Genomic DNA, 14772 nt, shown 5'->3' with positions numbered 1-14772 from the left:
ATGAATCTGTGTTACACACAGTATATTACAGCAGAGTTCTGGAAATAAGCCATACACTGACAACATTACTAACATGTAACCTGATTTCACTGAATATGCAAATGCTGCAGTTTTCGATTGGGTTACTACATCACTATATGTCGTGTTGAATAAAGCCCTTGAAAGGTGGTCTGCACTAACCCCAGTGCTTGATTAAAGTGGGATTCATAGGTTTCAACAGAGTGATGGTAGCTCCTGAAGTGATTTATTCAAAGGATACAGGCAGCCCACCCAGAATGCACTGAGATTTTCCAGATTACAGAATGAATTATCTACATCGTGGCCAAAGAGGGAACACTTAAGATATTCATCTGGAACCAGGCAAAACAAGCTGATTAACATGATAATGCTCGATGTAATCTCGTGAAGTGTAAGATCTTTTTCTTTCAGTTGCACGCGGGATACTCCCTCAGACTGGCTGGCTGTTTCTCAGGCTGAAAGAGACATGAGCTGTCTCCCCACCAGCTCTTCCTTGTACAAACAAGAAGTTTGATGACATCTGTTTTGAAATGCGCAGTCCAGCAGAACAGTTTCGTATTTGAACCCTTCAAAGTTTTACAGCTATGTGGTTTTTTTTCTACACCACAACATGTTGGTAGCAGCGGCAGCTCTCACTGCATTCGCCTCCGTATTTGCTCTGATGTTTTAGATGTGCTGGTGCATGGGTTTGTATTTGGTTACAGGAGCCAAGGTGAGTTGGCTGGCTTTCCTGTTGTCATCTGCTGTGGAGCAGTTGAAGTGGACCTGCAGTGAATCAACTCTGAAAAATTACTTCTCACTCAGTAGGAGATAGTTGGGTGTATTCAAAGGACCTTGTCACTTCCAATATGCTCTCAATGTATCTCAGCCGTTGCCGATCCAAGGCTTCAACCCACTCCGATGAAAAACCAATGTCTACAGCTCTATTCTGTGACTGTGTGCTGCTAGATTGTTCCTTCAGAGCCCATTACAGCTGCAGGAATGAACAGGGTGTAGATGTGTACATACAAGATGGCCTGTAGTGGCATATTTTTTTGCATCTCTCGCAGTCGTGTGCGTGTGTGCGTCAGAGAAAGGAAAAAAAAGACAAAGGTGGGAATGATAATGTCAGAGTGTGTAGATGTGCATCACAGTATAGAGCTAAGACTCTGAAAATCCAGCTTTAAATCTGCATCATGTACCTGACGAGCTTGTTTACGACACTTAAATCTGTACGGAATCTGCATCTAATAACCCTCACAGCTGTGAAACAATAAACTGAACCACAACAAAACAGATTCAGCTAGGCACAGCTTGTATCACAGAGCTGAAAATAAGATTTTAGACTTAAGGTTGTCAGTGTACTGAAGCTCTGTTTCTATACGTGCTCAGTATGGGTAAAATATTTCTGTCCCCTTGTGGGTAAAATTGCAGGCAGCAAAGATCCGGATGATATTTCCGTCATGTCAAACAAAAAAGGTTTGAAAATGTACAATATCTTTAGCTGTGTTAATGGCTGCTTCCAATCAGGACCCCATTACTTAATGCAGTGGTTTGAAAAGGTGGATATTTTTCTCTTTGCCTACTTTGGATATAAAAGCTACTCTCCATCTGTAATAGCATAATTACCATTGCAGACTCATTTCTCAGGCCCTACCCCCGTTGGTTTGTTGTACTTTTTTACCCCGGAAGGCACAGACTTGGACGTGCCTAAGAGACTCTGAGGCCCACATATGAATTCCATTATATGTAATTGATTTTGGCTGTAGTAAGAAGAAATGCCAAGGTAATGTTGGAGTGTTCCATTTTGCCCAAAGAGATATTACCTTTATCCTATAGTTAATTCAGTCCTTTTGAAATCGCCTTTAAACCCTCAATGTCCCTAATGATTTGACAGGCCTTGAGGAAGTATGTTATATGATATATTTTGTGAAAAATCATAATTTCATAGCAAAGTACTGACACAGAACAGCAGCCTACTGCGACCTCTGTGGCCAACAGCGCAGTCTTGTTACCAGAACCATAAAACAGTTGGTACTTTTTCAATTTGTCTGTTCGGTGTGAAATTTATAACAAAAACAGGATCTTTAATAGTGAAAAAATGTCAAAATATTGCGATAGAGGCCGAGTGGGTGCACTGACAAGGTTGACGGATGAGAATGAAGCACGTGGGATGTGACTCTTAGCGCCGACAACCTTGAGAGTCCATGGCAACCTTTTGAATTCGAAGTGGTAGATGTTGGAAGACTGTATAAGAGACAGAAAGGAGTTTGGAAGCAGAAACTGTCTCATTATTCCACATAACACTGCAGTAAAAAGGTTAAGCAAAAAAAAAAGCTATTGAAATGCTCATACCAATACAAATCCATTTGCCTTTTTTCCCCCCTGTTTTCTCTGTCTACTGTCTCACTACTCTTCTCTTTTTCATCTTGTAGGAATTCGCTCTGAAGCCCGTGGACCTAAGCAGGCCTGAGGGCTCTGACATATACCAAATCCCTGCCCAGGGGAATAGGGGAGATTAAAAACTTCTGATTGAGGTGGAGAGGAAAGAGACACAGAGAGAGGGAGGGAGAGACGGAGAGAAAAAGCTTATCGTTCACCTTTGTTCTTTCTAATGCCCCAAGTGAAGGATCTCCATAGGCAAGTCTGTGAGTAACAGCAGACACAAGAGCAGCTGCCCACCACTGTGGTCAGATGATGGAGTGAGGGAGCGCAAGAGGAGAAGGGAACAGAATTACAACCCGTGAAGGAGCCAAGCTCATATTCTACATTAATTGAATGCCTGGGAGAGAGGAAAGACATGAGCGAAAGCCTTTTCTGTGCCAACTGCTTCAAGAGGTATTGCAATTAACCCTCTGGCCATCATAAAATAATACCTGGCTTCTGTTGTTTTCCGATTGCTGGGTTTGGTCGAACAGGGTGGATGTGTGCTCAGGCTGCGGTCATGTTTCAACCCCCGGTGTGTAGACCGGATCGAGCCGGCTGTCAAAGAAACAGCCTGTTCCTGCCGCTGCTGCTGCTGCTGCTGCTTCTCTACAGCTCCCTCAAGGCCGCTCAGGCTGCCAAGCCCAAAGGGCCAGGACACACGCATTTGAACTCCATCCGCATAGATGGGGATATCTCCTTAGGTGGGCTCTTTCCAGTACACGCCCGGGGCCACGATGGCAAGCCGTGTGGGGAGCTGAAGAAGGAGAAGGGCATACACAGACTGGAGGCCATGCTCTTCGCCCTTGACCGCATCAATAATGACAATAATCTGCTGCCTAACATCACCCTGGGAGCGCGTATCCTGGACACCTGTTCCAGGGACACTCACGCCTTGGAGCAGTCGCTCACCTTCGTGCAGGCTCTGATTGAGAAGGACGGGTCAGACGTCAAGTGTCTGGGCGGGGGAGCGCCCATCATTACCAAACCTGAGAGGGTGGTGGGCGTCATTGGAGCCTCCTCCAGCTCCGTCTCCATCATGGTGGCCAACATACTACGCCTGTTTAAGGTAAGACCTTGGCACGGATATCTGGTTTGGTTTGATTGGTCACTTCTCAGTATGTATGAAATTGCAGAGAAGAACTAACGGAAGCTGGAGCTGTGCTTGCTGATGAATACTGTATGAAACTGAAAACTATGATTTGCGGGGATTTTTCTGTATTGATCCTTTCATATATTTGCCTAAATAATTAATAACACTGACTGATAAGAACATGAGCTGCTGTACAGTGTGAGAGAAGAGTATGCGTAAGATATCTGCTGCCACTATGGACACTTTCATAACTTTAGAGGCGATCCCTTGGTAAATCTCATCGCGCTGACTATTGCCCTGGAGGGGCTGGTTGCTAAGCAGTGAGAGGTATTGCCTGTCACAGTACAGAAGTGATTAATAGGGCACTACTTGATTTCATTTTTCCCCCACTGCCTTTCTTCCAATCAGTTTGCTGTTTACATCTGCTTACACTATGGAAAAAGTATGTTCTCGGCATGGACATGTGGATATTTGATGAATTATTAAACACACATTTTTTTTCTATCCAGCTAGACACAGCAAGCGTAATAGCTCTTTCTACATTACTGCAGGTTTGATTGCCATATTTAAGGCTCGGCTCACTGCAAAATAATGCACCTTTCTTTGACTTTAGAAGGAATTACTTTTTATAAAGTACCGTCGTGTGTGTGAGATTGTTTCACGGACAATTACACGTTTTAGCACAGATGTAACTCAAATCACTTTCAGGGCGACTGGCAAGGTAGTGGCTTATTAAAATTCTTTCTTAATTAGAATGAGGGATTCTTCCTCAGATAACACCCAGACTTCAAAACCAACTTCAAAATGCATTCCACATCCTCTGTGTTAAAAGGCTGATTATAATCCTGACTCCAAAGTTTTTCCTCCACCTTGATCTCGCATGAAAATTCATGTCTGATTCAAGCAATATTCCCTCTTGTCTGGCTTAAAAGCACAGCGAGGTCAGATGGTGGCTGGGTCACGAAGCTATCCCTGCTGCTGATTCTGTGTCTCTCCTCAGCAGGCCAGGTGTTTACTGTCATCAAAATGGGCTTCAACCTCCCTGGATTTTGACAGGGCTGCCTCCTTTAAACACGGATGATGCGAATCCTCAGATGAGACGCTGCAGATTTAAACCTCATCTTGTCGAAGCGGCTGCCTTATTTATTTATTTATTTTTTTTCACTGCGTCATCGTTCACAGAGCAACACAGTGTAGCAGGCTACAAAGATCTCAACGTTCTGTAAACAAAAACATAATGGAAAGAGAGAAGGGTGATGGTGGAGCGGAAACAATTGATTGATCGATTACTCGATGAACAGAAAAATAATTGCATATAAATGTAAATTCTAATCATACCCTGGTTACAGCTTCTCTCAACAACATGTTGTTTGGGCAAAAACCAAGACATCTTGTGGTCTGGGGAATTGAGATGGACATTTTCACTGCATTTTATAGACCAAAAAATTAATTTAAAAAACGGGCTCATTGAAATAGTAATGAAAATAAGTGTTAGTTGCAGCCACAGGTGGTGGAGATTGGAAACTGAAGGCAGAGCAGTGCCATGCATGCCTTGTTTTGTTGTCTCTGCTTGCCTTCTCCGACGCTCTCAGCCCGGGTGCCAAGTGCTAAGACCACCACTGAACCAGACTGGACTCTGGCACTGCCTCCTCTACTGCCTTCTAGCGTGATCGCCATGCTCGGCACGCTCTGCAGCGCAGCTGGATATTATCGCTGAGCCGTGATTAGGATGCACTTTTGATTTCACAGCGGAAATCTGGTGTTTTCACATCAAACATTAAACGCAGGTTGTGCTAAATGTGAGTTGAGCCAGTTAAGTGTGAGTCTTGAAATGAAATGTGAGACTTCACATGTAGGCCGTTATACTGTTGGACTTGAGTGTGGGGTGGCTGCTCTGTAGGTGTGCTGCGCTGTAACATAAATGGGTGGAGGCTGTGAACACTGTCACGATTATAGGGAAGGTTTATTGATTGTTGAATATAAGATAACAAAAAGCAGCAAATATCTCACGAAACAAGATAAAATATCAGCTCAAATTGGTGAGCCGATTTGGAAAACTGTGCTCTAGGTTTCACCCTAGACTTCAGTGAGGTGTCACTTAGTTTTTTTATGCTTTTTTTTTGGTGCATTATTAATTCTAATACACCACAGCAACAGCCTGCAGTCTGTATGATTTGATAATCTCCCTGATTGCACAGTCTTGAGATTTATGCTGCTCGTTGAGGGAACCTGCTGAGTGAACCCAGTGTGACAGAGCGCACACACACATGCTGCGGTTTATACTCTGATGTAGCTTACCTATGTGTCTATGCCTGGGTGTGCGTTGCATATACCCGTGTGTTTATTGAGCATGCAAGACCGCGTGTATGATCTCTATATTTCTTTCTGTCTCGCACACATAAAATATGCGTATATATGCGCTCGCACAGGTAAGAGTCGGCGTGGGCCACAGTAATGAGCCTCTCCAGTAGCGCGGTCTTGATCCAGCTCTCACATGGAAGCCTCAAATCCTTCGTCATTATCACAACGCTCCCTCTCTCTTCATTAATGCACGTAAGTGGTGTCCTTGCATATTTAATTTGTATTTCTCTGATCTCCCTTCTCTTCATCCTCAATGTGTACAGTATATTAGCATTCCCCTCTACTTTACCTCCAGACAGCTGGAGGTGAAGACAGCAGCTCCAGTCAGACGGCAGGTTGAGCAGATCAACAAAGAGAGATTATGTCAGTTCATCTTCTGATACTTCACTTTGGGCTTCTGGGCCAGTCTATTGTAAAATCAAACACTTTGCAAGGCCGTCGCCAATCAATCAACATCCACTCTAATTGAATAACAGTCATTACAACAATCCAAAAAGAGAGTGGGCTCCTGACGTGATGTAAAGCAGTCTGGCCAGTTATATAGATTAAACAGTAAACCTTTAATGGAGAGTGGTGTGTGGTCATTTAGACAGGGTCTGGAGTTATGGCTTCCCGGGGATCCACAGGTCAGCCAGATGGCAGCTGGTTCTCCTGGTCCTGATGGAGCTGCTGATGGCTCCGGAAGGTTTTCACTTTACGGCCGTCTCATAACACGCCCTGCGCCAGCAAGACATTTGCTGCATGATCTGGCATGCAGAGAGAAGAGGGACAACCAGGTCTACTAGCACCACGGCCAGACATAAATGTTTGCTTTAAATGGAGGCAACGCATGCACACGAGTACCAACTCAGCATACTGATGAAGACAGGCAGACTCTTAGACATTTAGACGTGCACGTTACTGTATGCTTGTACAGCCACACACACAGACAAACACCATATGTGCAACTGCACCACTCAGACGCATAACATGTATATAAACACAGAAGCATACACAAAAGCCATCAGGCACATTTGCACGGAAGCCACTCTAAACCCAGCAGCAGCAGCCACCATGGTGTAGTTAGCAGGTTTACAGAAAGTGTTTCCTCAGCACTCAGCTGCATACAGATGTGGTCCGGAGCAGCTTGATGAATATTTTACTCCAGCCTTATGTAACAGTAACAGAGGGACCAGGAGATTCAGCTCAAGAACATTTTAGTGTAGTTCACTGCAAAATGAGAGCTGCTGTGACAAGCAGTTGGGGAAAAGATAATTCATGATCACAGACGAGCTATGTCAGATGATTACATTATTCATTTGTGGAGCAGATGCACTCATAAAGTTGACACACATCACGTACAACACAGTTTCTAGTACCAGCCCTATCGCTCTCGATTACGCATGTTCATCTCAACAGCAGGTCCTGACAGGGATTTCCTTTTCACCTCAGCTGCAGCAAAAAGTTCGGCTCCTGTTCAGCCAAAAAGTGATGTTACACATTTCATTTGTTTCATTCTGGGTTGCACATGAGTAGCACAACAGAGAGTCAGCGATCCAGGAGTATGAAGCTCACAGCGTCCCGGCCTTTAATGCTCACTGGAAAGCATTTTGTTTGCTCCTTGGTCTGACATTACGTCTTACTGCTGGCTGGACAAACCATCTCACATCCACTGAAGCGGCCAGTATTAGTAGTCCAGGGACCATCGAGGAGTAAAAAAAACATCCATTTAGAGGAATAAAAGTGGAAGAAAATGATTTTTCATGCAAGAGTACACAGGTCCACTTGTTCTGCCATTCTCCCGTACCTTCAAGTTCATGCTCTTGTTTCTAAATTTGACACTGGAGATGCAGAAGCTGACCTACGGAATTACTGTTTAACGCTGATCAACCATTTAGTAATCACAAATAATCTATATGGGATTTTATAAAGGTGTCGGAAGCACAAAAAACAAACAAACAAAAAAAAATTAATAACTACCTGATCAGGTTGTGTTGTTACATGATAACATTGTTAAATGCTAAATATGTGCTAAATATTTGAATGCAAATGTGGTGAATAATGAATTTTAAGGCAGATTAGAAATTATTTATATACTGTATGTTATTTCAGGCACTGTAATCTAATACAATGAATTAAGACGTGTCACATTTACACATTTCAGCTGTTGTTCATGGTGTCATTTTTTTTTGCAAACATAGGTTGTAATTTTGTGTATAAAAAGGACATATTTCAAACAACCTTTTAAATAATCAAATTCACAGTTTGAAGTTGCTGATGTTTGCTTTTACTGCTGTATTTGCTACTCCTGTGACTCATTTCTAAGTGTGTGTGTGTGTGTGTGTGTGTGTGTGTGTGTGTGTGTGTGTGTGTGTGTGTGTGTGTGTGTGCACATGCTTGGTAGGGGGAACAAAAAAATCACTTTTTTTTTGTAAAGCTGCCATTACATGACAGCTAGGTAAAAGCTATCAGTGTCGATCTCATTCAAAGCATCCGCGTATAGCAGCCACACAGCAAACTGTGAGGAGGAGGATGGCAGATTTCATTAGCAGTTGACAGCCTCTTCCATGATTCCTTGAATGAGCGAGCTGATCCATTCTGCAGCTGTTTTGTGGTCAAAACTCCACCACATCCCTCTCTCCCAGAGGTGCTCACCATCTGCTTTGTTGCAACCTCTTTTAGCAAGTTAATGGTTATTTTCCCCCCAGTTGATCCTCTACTCCTGTAAACATTTTAGCTTTAGACCAGGTTGGTAAAATTGGTTAATGTCAGATTGGTGTGATCAGTTACTGTACCACAACCCCTCAAATATTTCTTCTTTTCTCTTTTGTGATGAGAAACCTAATCAGGTCTATACATTTAGATTTATATGTTTTGTATTAATTTAGAATTTGGACTCAGGCGGAGTTGGATCGGAGGTAAAAAGGTGTTATCCTTGCCTCAGAATTGTGTTCTATTTCTGTCTGTTTTTCTATATGTATGAGGGGATTTTCAGTTTGACAGTGCTTGAAATCTAGCATGAGCGGTCTCATTTTATTGGGCACTTACTCATTTTCTTTACACTGAGTTTCATCACTGCTTAGCTGAAAGTTAGTTACCCTCTTTATTGTGTTTCATCACTGCGGTTGCCCACACTTTTAAAGACCGGAGCAACCAGATAAATAGCAGAGGCGATAATATGCTTTTTTTAAATGGTAGTCAATCCTACAGTACATTTCTTTTAATTTTAACCCTGTTATGACCCTCATATGCTGGATTCTTAAAACAGGGGGGGGGGGGGGGGGGGATGGGTTTATGTCATAAAATTTCATGCTTCATGTCATCTTGTTCTGATGGTTTTATATGGCTATAAACCTTCCAGTGACACAGTAGAATGACGGCCCCGTGTCACAATTGATTTAGCTGCTCGTTTGGGGGAATGACAGCTAAATCAAGATAAACTAGTATCAGCCCATCGAGGCATCTCACTTCAGCCAAACCCACTCGCTCAGTGAGCCAGTGGCGATACGATTTTCCACACTGACTGCGTCACCGTGAAGCCATGAAAGTTTGTTTTCTTTGTCACTGTCGATTTACTTTAATTTCATGCAACAAGATGACGTGTTTAAACTTTTAGTCCGAACTGTTGCAAAATCAATTTCTTATATACTATGTAGTTCATGCAGCTTTGTGCTGCTGCAGATACACGTTACAGAGACAAGTTTCAGTGTAGCACATTTTCATTGAGAAAATTTATTAGGGAGAAGACTGGACTGTATTATTGCGTCAAAAAGGGAAGCAGAAGCACAAATGGAAAGATTGTATAGTGCATTGTTACTTTGTAATTTTAAAATGAGAGCCATTTTGGCTGGAGTAGTGTAAGTCATTGTGGGAGCTGCAGATAATCATCCGGCTCAGTTCAGGGAGGTGATATTTTTCCATTTTCAGTATTTTCCTATGCCACAGTTGTTCCCCCCCACCCTCCTCTGCCCTCTCTGTCCTCCAACTACCCCATTAACAAAATGCTGACTGCCTGATTGTTCAGCTACCAAGCCAACGCTTCCTTTCTTCCTTTTTTTGATATTTAACGTACAGTAATGATAAAGCTCTGCCTCAGTTTTTGATTTTGATCAGTCAGAAATCATTACACTCGGCAACCAGTGGTTCTTTGGACCAGCAGAGGGGCTTCAGCATCATCCATGTCATTTCATTCTGCTCATGCACACGCTGCCAGCACCTACAGTGCAAAGGCTCTGGCTGTCTCAACATATGAGCGGGGCATTTCGTGAAAAGTGTTCCTTTTTTCCTGATACAACCAAATCCTAAATCAGACCCCCCTCCCACCCCCACCCAACATTTCAGCTTTCCTCATAATGATGATAGCTCTGTTGCTGAGCCATTTTCTGCAGGTCCTGTGAGCTGTATGAAGGCAGTGGGTAGTTTGGTACCATTTATTGCCACTGGTTGTTGATTCATGTCTGTGTTTAAATCAGTCGAAGCGATGTCTTCTTGCAGCCCTTGTCACTGACCAATATACAACAGGACTATGACCTGTTCATAACTGATATTCCCAATTCAAAAGGAATAACCCCCCCCCCCCCCCCCCCCCCCATTGTATTAGTTGAGTAATTTGTAGGGTCCTGGAGCCAGATGCATACACAGATGCATACACATAGTTTTAGACGTGAATCTACAAAGACAGAAAAATGCTCATGCGTTCCCTTTGCCAGATTTATATATCTGAATGTGCATATGGGTCTGTTTTATAGATCTCAGTCATTTCCACCCCCACAGTTTGACATTAATGGATATAGAAATTGCCTTTAACATCTGTTTGCATATTGATACATTGCGTGTGCCCGCTCCACCACTTATTTAGACCCGTCACTGAGAAGAGTGGTGAAGAGAAACTACAGTTTTACCGATTGTTGGTTCTCCAACAGCACTGACGCTGTCATTACTCACACCTGTGGCTATTTATTGCCACTAATTCATCCCATGTATGTGTAAACCATTATTCCAGTGATAAGTCAACCATCATCATCATTAAGTGTTTCAGTATGAAACAAAGTTCTTCACAAACGATCACTAATGCAGGAAAGTTATGGCTCAAACGCAAATAGAGAAGAAAGACGTCACAATCATATCAAATTAAGTTTGTAAGTGCACTTCTGAAATTTGAGATATCACTGTGTAGGCTGAAAAAATAGAAACGGTCAGTAAAATTGGCAAACATACATAGTTTTACTCTAAGGTTCACTTTTATGTTATATTTTATTCCCTCCTTGTCATTTCACCTGCACCTGTCTTTAGAAAACTGTCCGTCTTGTTTGAAGTCTGCGTGAGGTGCACACTTGCTCACACATTCTTTTTTCATAAATACCAGTTTATGTGTGGGGAGTGGCATAGGCATGGTTTATACTGTACATCTGTCCTCTTGAGTAGTAAATAAAAGGGTCTTGTAAAGGAAAGTCTGAAAAGAGAAATGGTTAATTTAGATTGTCAGAGTCTATCGTGTAAACCTTAGCCAGGTGTTAGCTTTGACTCAATGAAGCTCAGCGATGGTTTGCTCAGTTTGTTGCAGGAATTTCTTTGCTTTGCTTTGTGACATCAAGTCTTATTGAAGAGGCTCCTTGTGGCTTATGGATTTAATGTCAGCCAATGTTTACAGTGTTAGAGACACTAATTGAAAATCACATGTGCTGACAACTCAAACAAGAGTTTTTAGGGGCTGCAAATGCCATTCAGTCTCTACTTTTCCCCTGGGAGGATGAACAGCATCCAAACACCTTTTGATAAATATGGGCATTAAGTCCTTTAAAGGTGCTATTTGGAATTTTTGCATTTGCTACATAGCAACCGTTAGCATTACCAGCTGTTTACTAATCAGTTTAGAAGAAATGTCGTGAGTTCAGCATCAAACTTCATTCCTTTACTCGCCAAGAGCTGTCTCCATTGGTGGAAAGCAACACCAATGTTAACTCCTGACTATCAGAACTGACTGTCTGAACTTTTGTTCTACTGAAGTTATTACGCTGACCAGCTAACCCTGGCCCATCTCATTGCTTTTGTATTGTGACTCACTGTTAGCCCCTTAAAATCAGAAATTAGAAAAGTTATAGTTGCTTTTCCGAATGCTGTATTACAAACTATCATCATGCAAAAAAAAGAAAAAAAAATTATGTTTTTAAAAAGTAACATGCCAGATTTGATGTAATGGATGAACTGATGAAATGCTATCAAAGTGCTGTCTCTTCACTCGCACACACACCATCTTGCACTTGAACTGTACACTATCTTTATTATTGTTTTTCCGCTCGTGTTATTTTGTTGCTACACGAGTAAGTGTTGATTCATGGTGACTCATTTGTCTGAAATGGATAAGTTCTGACAACAAGGCCACAAAGCAGACAACAACTGTAGGAATATATGACAAACACATCTCAAGCTTTGACAAAGTTGAAAGATTGGAGGCGATTTAAGTTATAAATCAGAAGTAATTCCTGATTACATTTCTTATGATCCTTCATGAAGTGTTTTCTTTCTTTTTCACTGTTTGTTTTGCTTGAATGGAAGAGACAATTTACTGGAGGCAGGTGTTGGCCTCTTCTGTAGGATTTGTGTGGCGAATGTTGTGTATTCCTGTATAATTATATTGTTTTGCTCTATAATTATATTTTGCCTTAGTTGTGATCTCATCTCACCAAATACAAGCGACCGATTGTCCACGCAAATCAGACGTGACAACATTTGTGTGTCTTCAAGAGTTGACAAACATCCATCCAGATTCCAGATCCATCTGTCTGTTTTCTTCACACGCCAGACACTCTTGTGTTTGTCTGCGTTGTGTGTGGGTGGCAGGATTTGAACACATATGTGCATGTGCGTCTTACAGGCTGTTTGTTTACATATTTAATTGTGTATATCTGTTCAGTTTCTTGAACCCCCCCCCCCCCCCCCCCCCCCCCCCCCCCCTTTTAAGAGACAGGTTTTTCTTCAAACATGAAAAACAAACAGTGTGAAAATTGCCTGTTTCTTTGCCCATGGCTCAATATGTTTTCAATACAAATCAAATTTTTACTGCACAGAATCCATCAGTGTTGATTTGTTTGAAAAAGTGACAGCTCCAGTGTTGTTTGTCTGCATTACCAATAGTAAACCATTGAATGGGGCAGTATAATGAAGTGCAAATGAATGAGAACTAACATACACTCACCGGCCTCTTCATTAGGTACACCTGTTCAACTGCTTATCAACGCAAATATCTAATCAGCCAGTCACATGGCAGCAACTCAATGCATTTAGGGATGTCGACATGGTCAAGATGACCTGCTGAAGTTCAAACTGAGCATCAGAATAGGGAAGAAAGGTGATTTAAGTAACTTTGAATGTGGCATGGTTGTTGGTGCCAGACAGGCTGGTCTGAGTATTTCAGAAACTGCTGATCTACTGGGATTTTCCCACACAACCCTCTCGGGTTTACAGAAAATGTTGGAAAAAAGAGGAAATATCCAGTGAGTGGCAGTTCTCTGGGTGTAAATGCCTTTTTTCATTCCAGAGGTCAATTCCTTGATTTCTGCTGCAACATTCGGATGGTAGGGTCAGAGTTTGGCATCAGCAACATGAAAGCATGGATCCATCTTGCCTGGTCTCAACGGTTCAGGCCTGTTGGTGGTGGTGTAGTGGTGTCGGGGATAATTTCTTGGCAGACTTTGGGCCCCTTTGTACCAACCGAGCATCATTTAAATGCCACAGCCTACCTGAGTATTGTTGCTGACCATGTCCACCCCTTTATGACCACAGTGTAGCCATCCTCTGACGGCTGCTTCCAGCAGGATAACCAGCCACGTCACGAACCTCAAATCATCTGAAACTGGTTTCTTGAACATGACAATAAGTTCACTGTACTCAAATGGCCTGAGTCACCAGAACGAGCACCTTTGGGATGTGGTGGAACGCGAGACTCGCATCATGGATGTGTTGTGGACAAATCTGCAGCAGCTGCGTGATACTATCATGTCAATATGGACCAGATCTCTGAGGAGCACCTTGTTGAATTTATGCCACGAAGAATTAAGGCCGTTCTGAAGACAAAAGGGGGTCCAACCTGGTACTAGCAAGGTGTACCTAATAAAGGGACCGTTGAGTGTATATTGCTATTTATATGTGACCCATTTAGGCTTATCTGTAAATATATCGTAGAATTGATGTTCACTTAGTGCCTCGGCTGCCTCATCTGAGTGACAGGACAACAGGTTAGCCTGGTTCCAGACCTTTGAATCAATGCCCACATTTTACATTTGTTTCGTGATTTGAAGTGAAACAAAACAAAAATGCGTAACTGTGATTATGAGGCAAACTTACTTGTTATAGTAAGGAAGAGGCATTACTAAAAAAACGGCAAACAATCTCATCTTTATCCACGATTTTTCCATCTGTGACGTCAAAATCCAAAATACTTCCACCCATGAATCCTCTGTTGGTTGAGTGTCATGTTGATCTGCCCATGACTCACTACTTTCCTCTAATTTGTGTCAAAGAGAAAAACAATTGTGAGTGTAGTGATAGGGCATAAAAATAGATGAGAGTGACGGCAAATTCTATGAACGCTGCCAACTGGAGTAGAGCTGAAATAATTAATCAGTTTGCTGATTGACAGACTATCAACTATGTTGATAATTGATGAATCATTTGGTCATTCATTTAATTTTTCAAAAAAACCCCAAAACATAAACGTGCTTGTTCCTGCTATCTGGTTTTTAGACCTTTCAGATAACATGTATGAAAACATCACCTTGGACTGGAAAAGATGGAATATGTATATTTTGTGTGTGTGTGTGTGTGTGTGTGTGTGTGTGTGTGTGTATATATGTATATTGTGTGTGTGTGTGTGTGTGTATATATGTGTATATATATATATATGTGTGTGTGTGTGTGTG

General features: G+C 42.2%; 1 protein-coding gene across 4 annotated transcripts in view; it reads left to right on the top strand.

Annotated features, from left to right (window-relative positions):
* Positions 1-14772, top strand: part of LOC139631134 (metabotropic glutamate receptor 4-like) — a 152791-nt gene that overhangs the window by 26772 nt on the left and 111247 nt on the right. For all 4 annotated transcript variants that reach the window (XM_071495114.1, XM_071495113.1, XM_071495115.1 and 1 more), the window contains one exon: positions 2433-3490. In XM_071495114.1, the coding sequence (XP_071351215.1) occupies positions 2921-3490 (570 nt within the window). In that variant the 5' untranslated portion in view covers positions 2433-2920. The remainder of the gene's footprint in view (positions 1-2432; positions 3491-14772) is intronic.

The sequence above is a fragment of the Trachinotus anak genome, unplaced genomic scaffold (assembly GCF_046630095.1).
Source record: "Trachinotus anak isolate AG129_WGS33_773 ecotype Australia unplaced genomic scaffold, CSIRO_AGI_Tana_v1 ptg000013l, whole genome shotgun sequence".
In the NCBI taxonomy this organism is placed as follows: Eukaryota; Metazoa; Chordata; class Actinopteri; order Carangiformes; family Carangidae; genus Trachinotus; species Trachinotus anak.
This window is presented reverse-complemented; position numbering and strand designations above follow the sequence as displayed.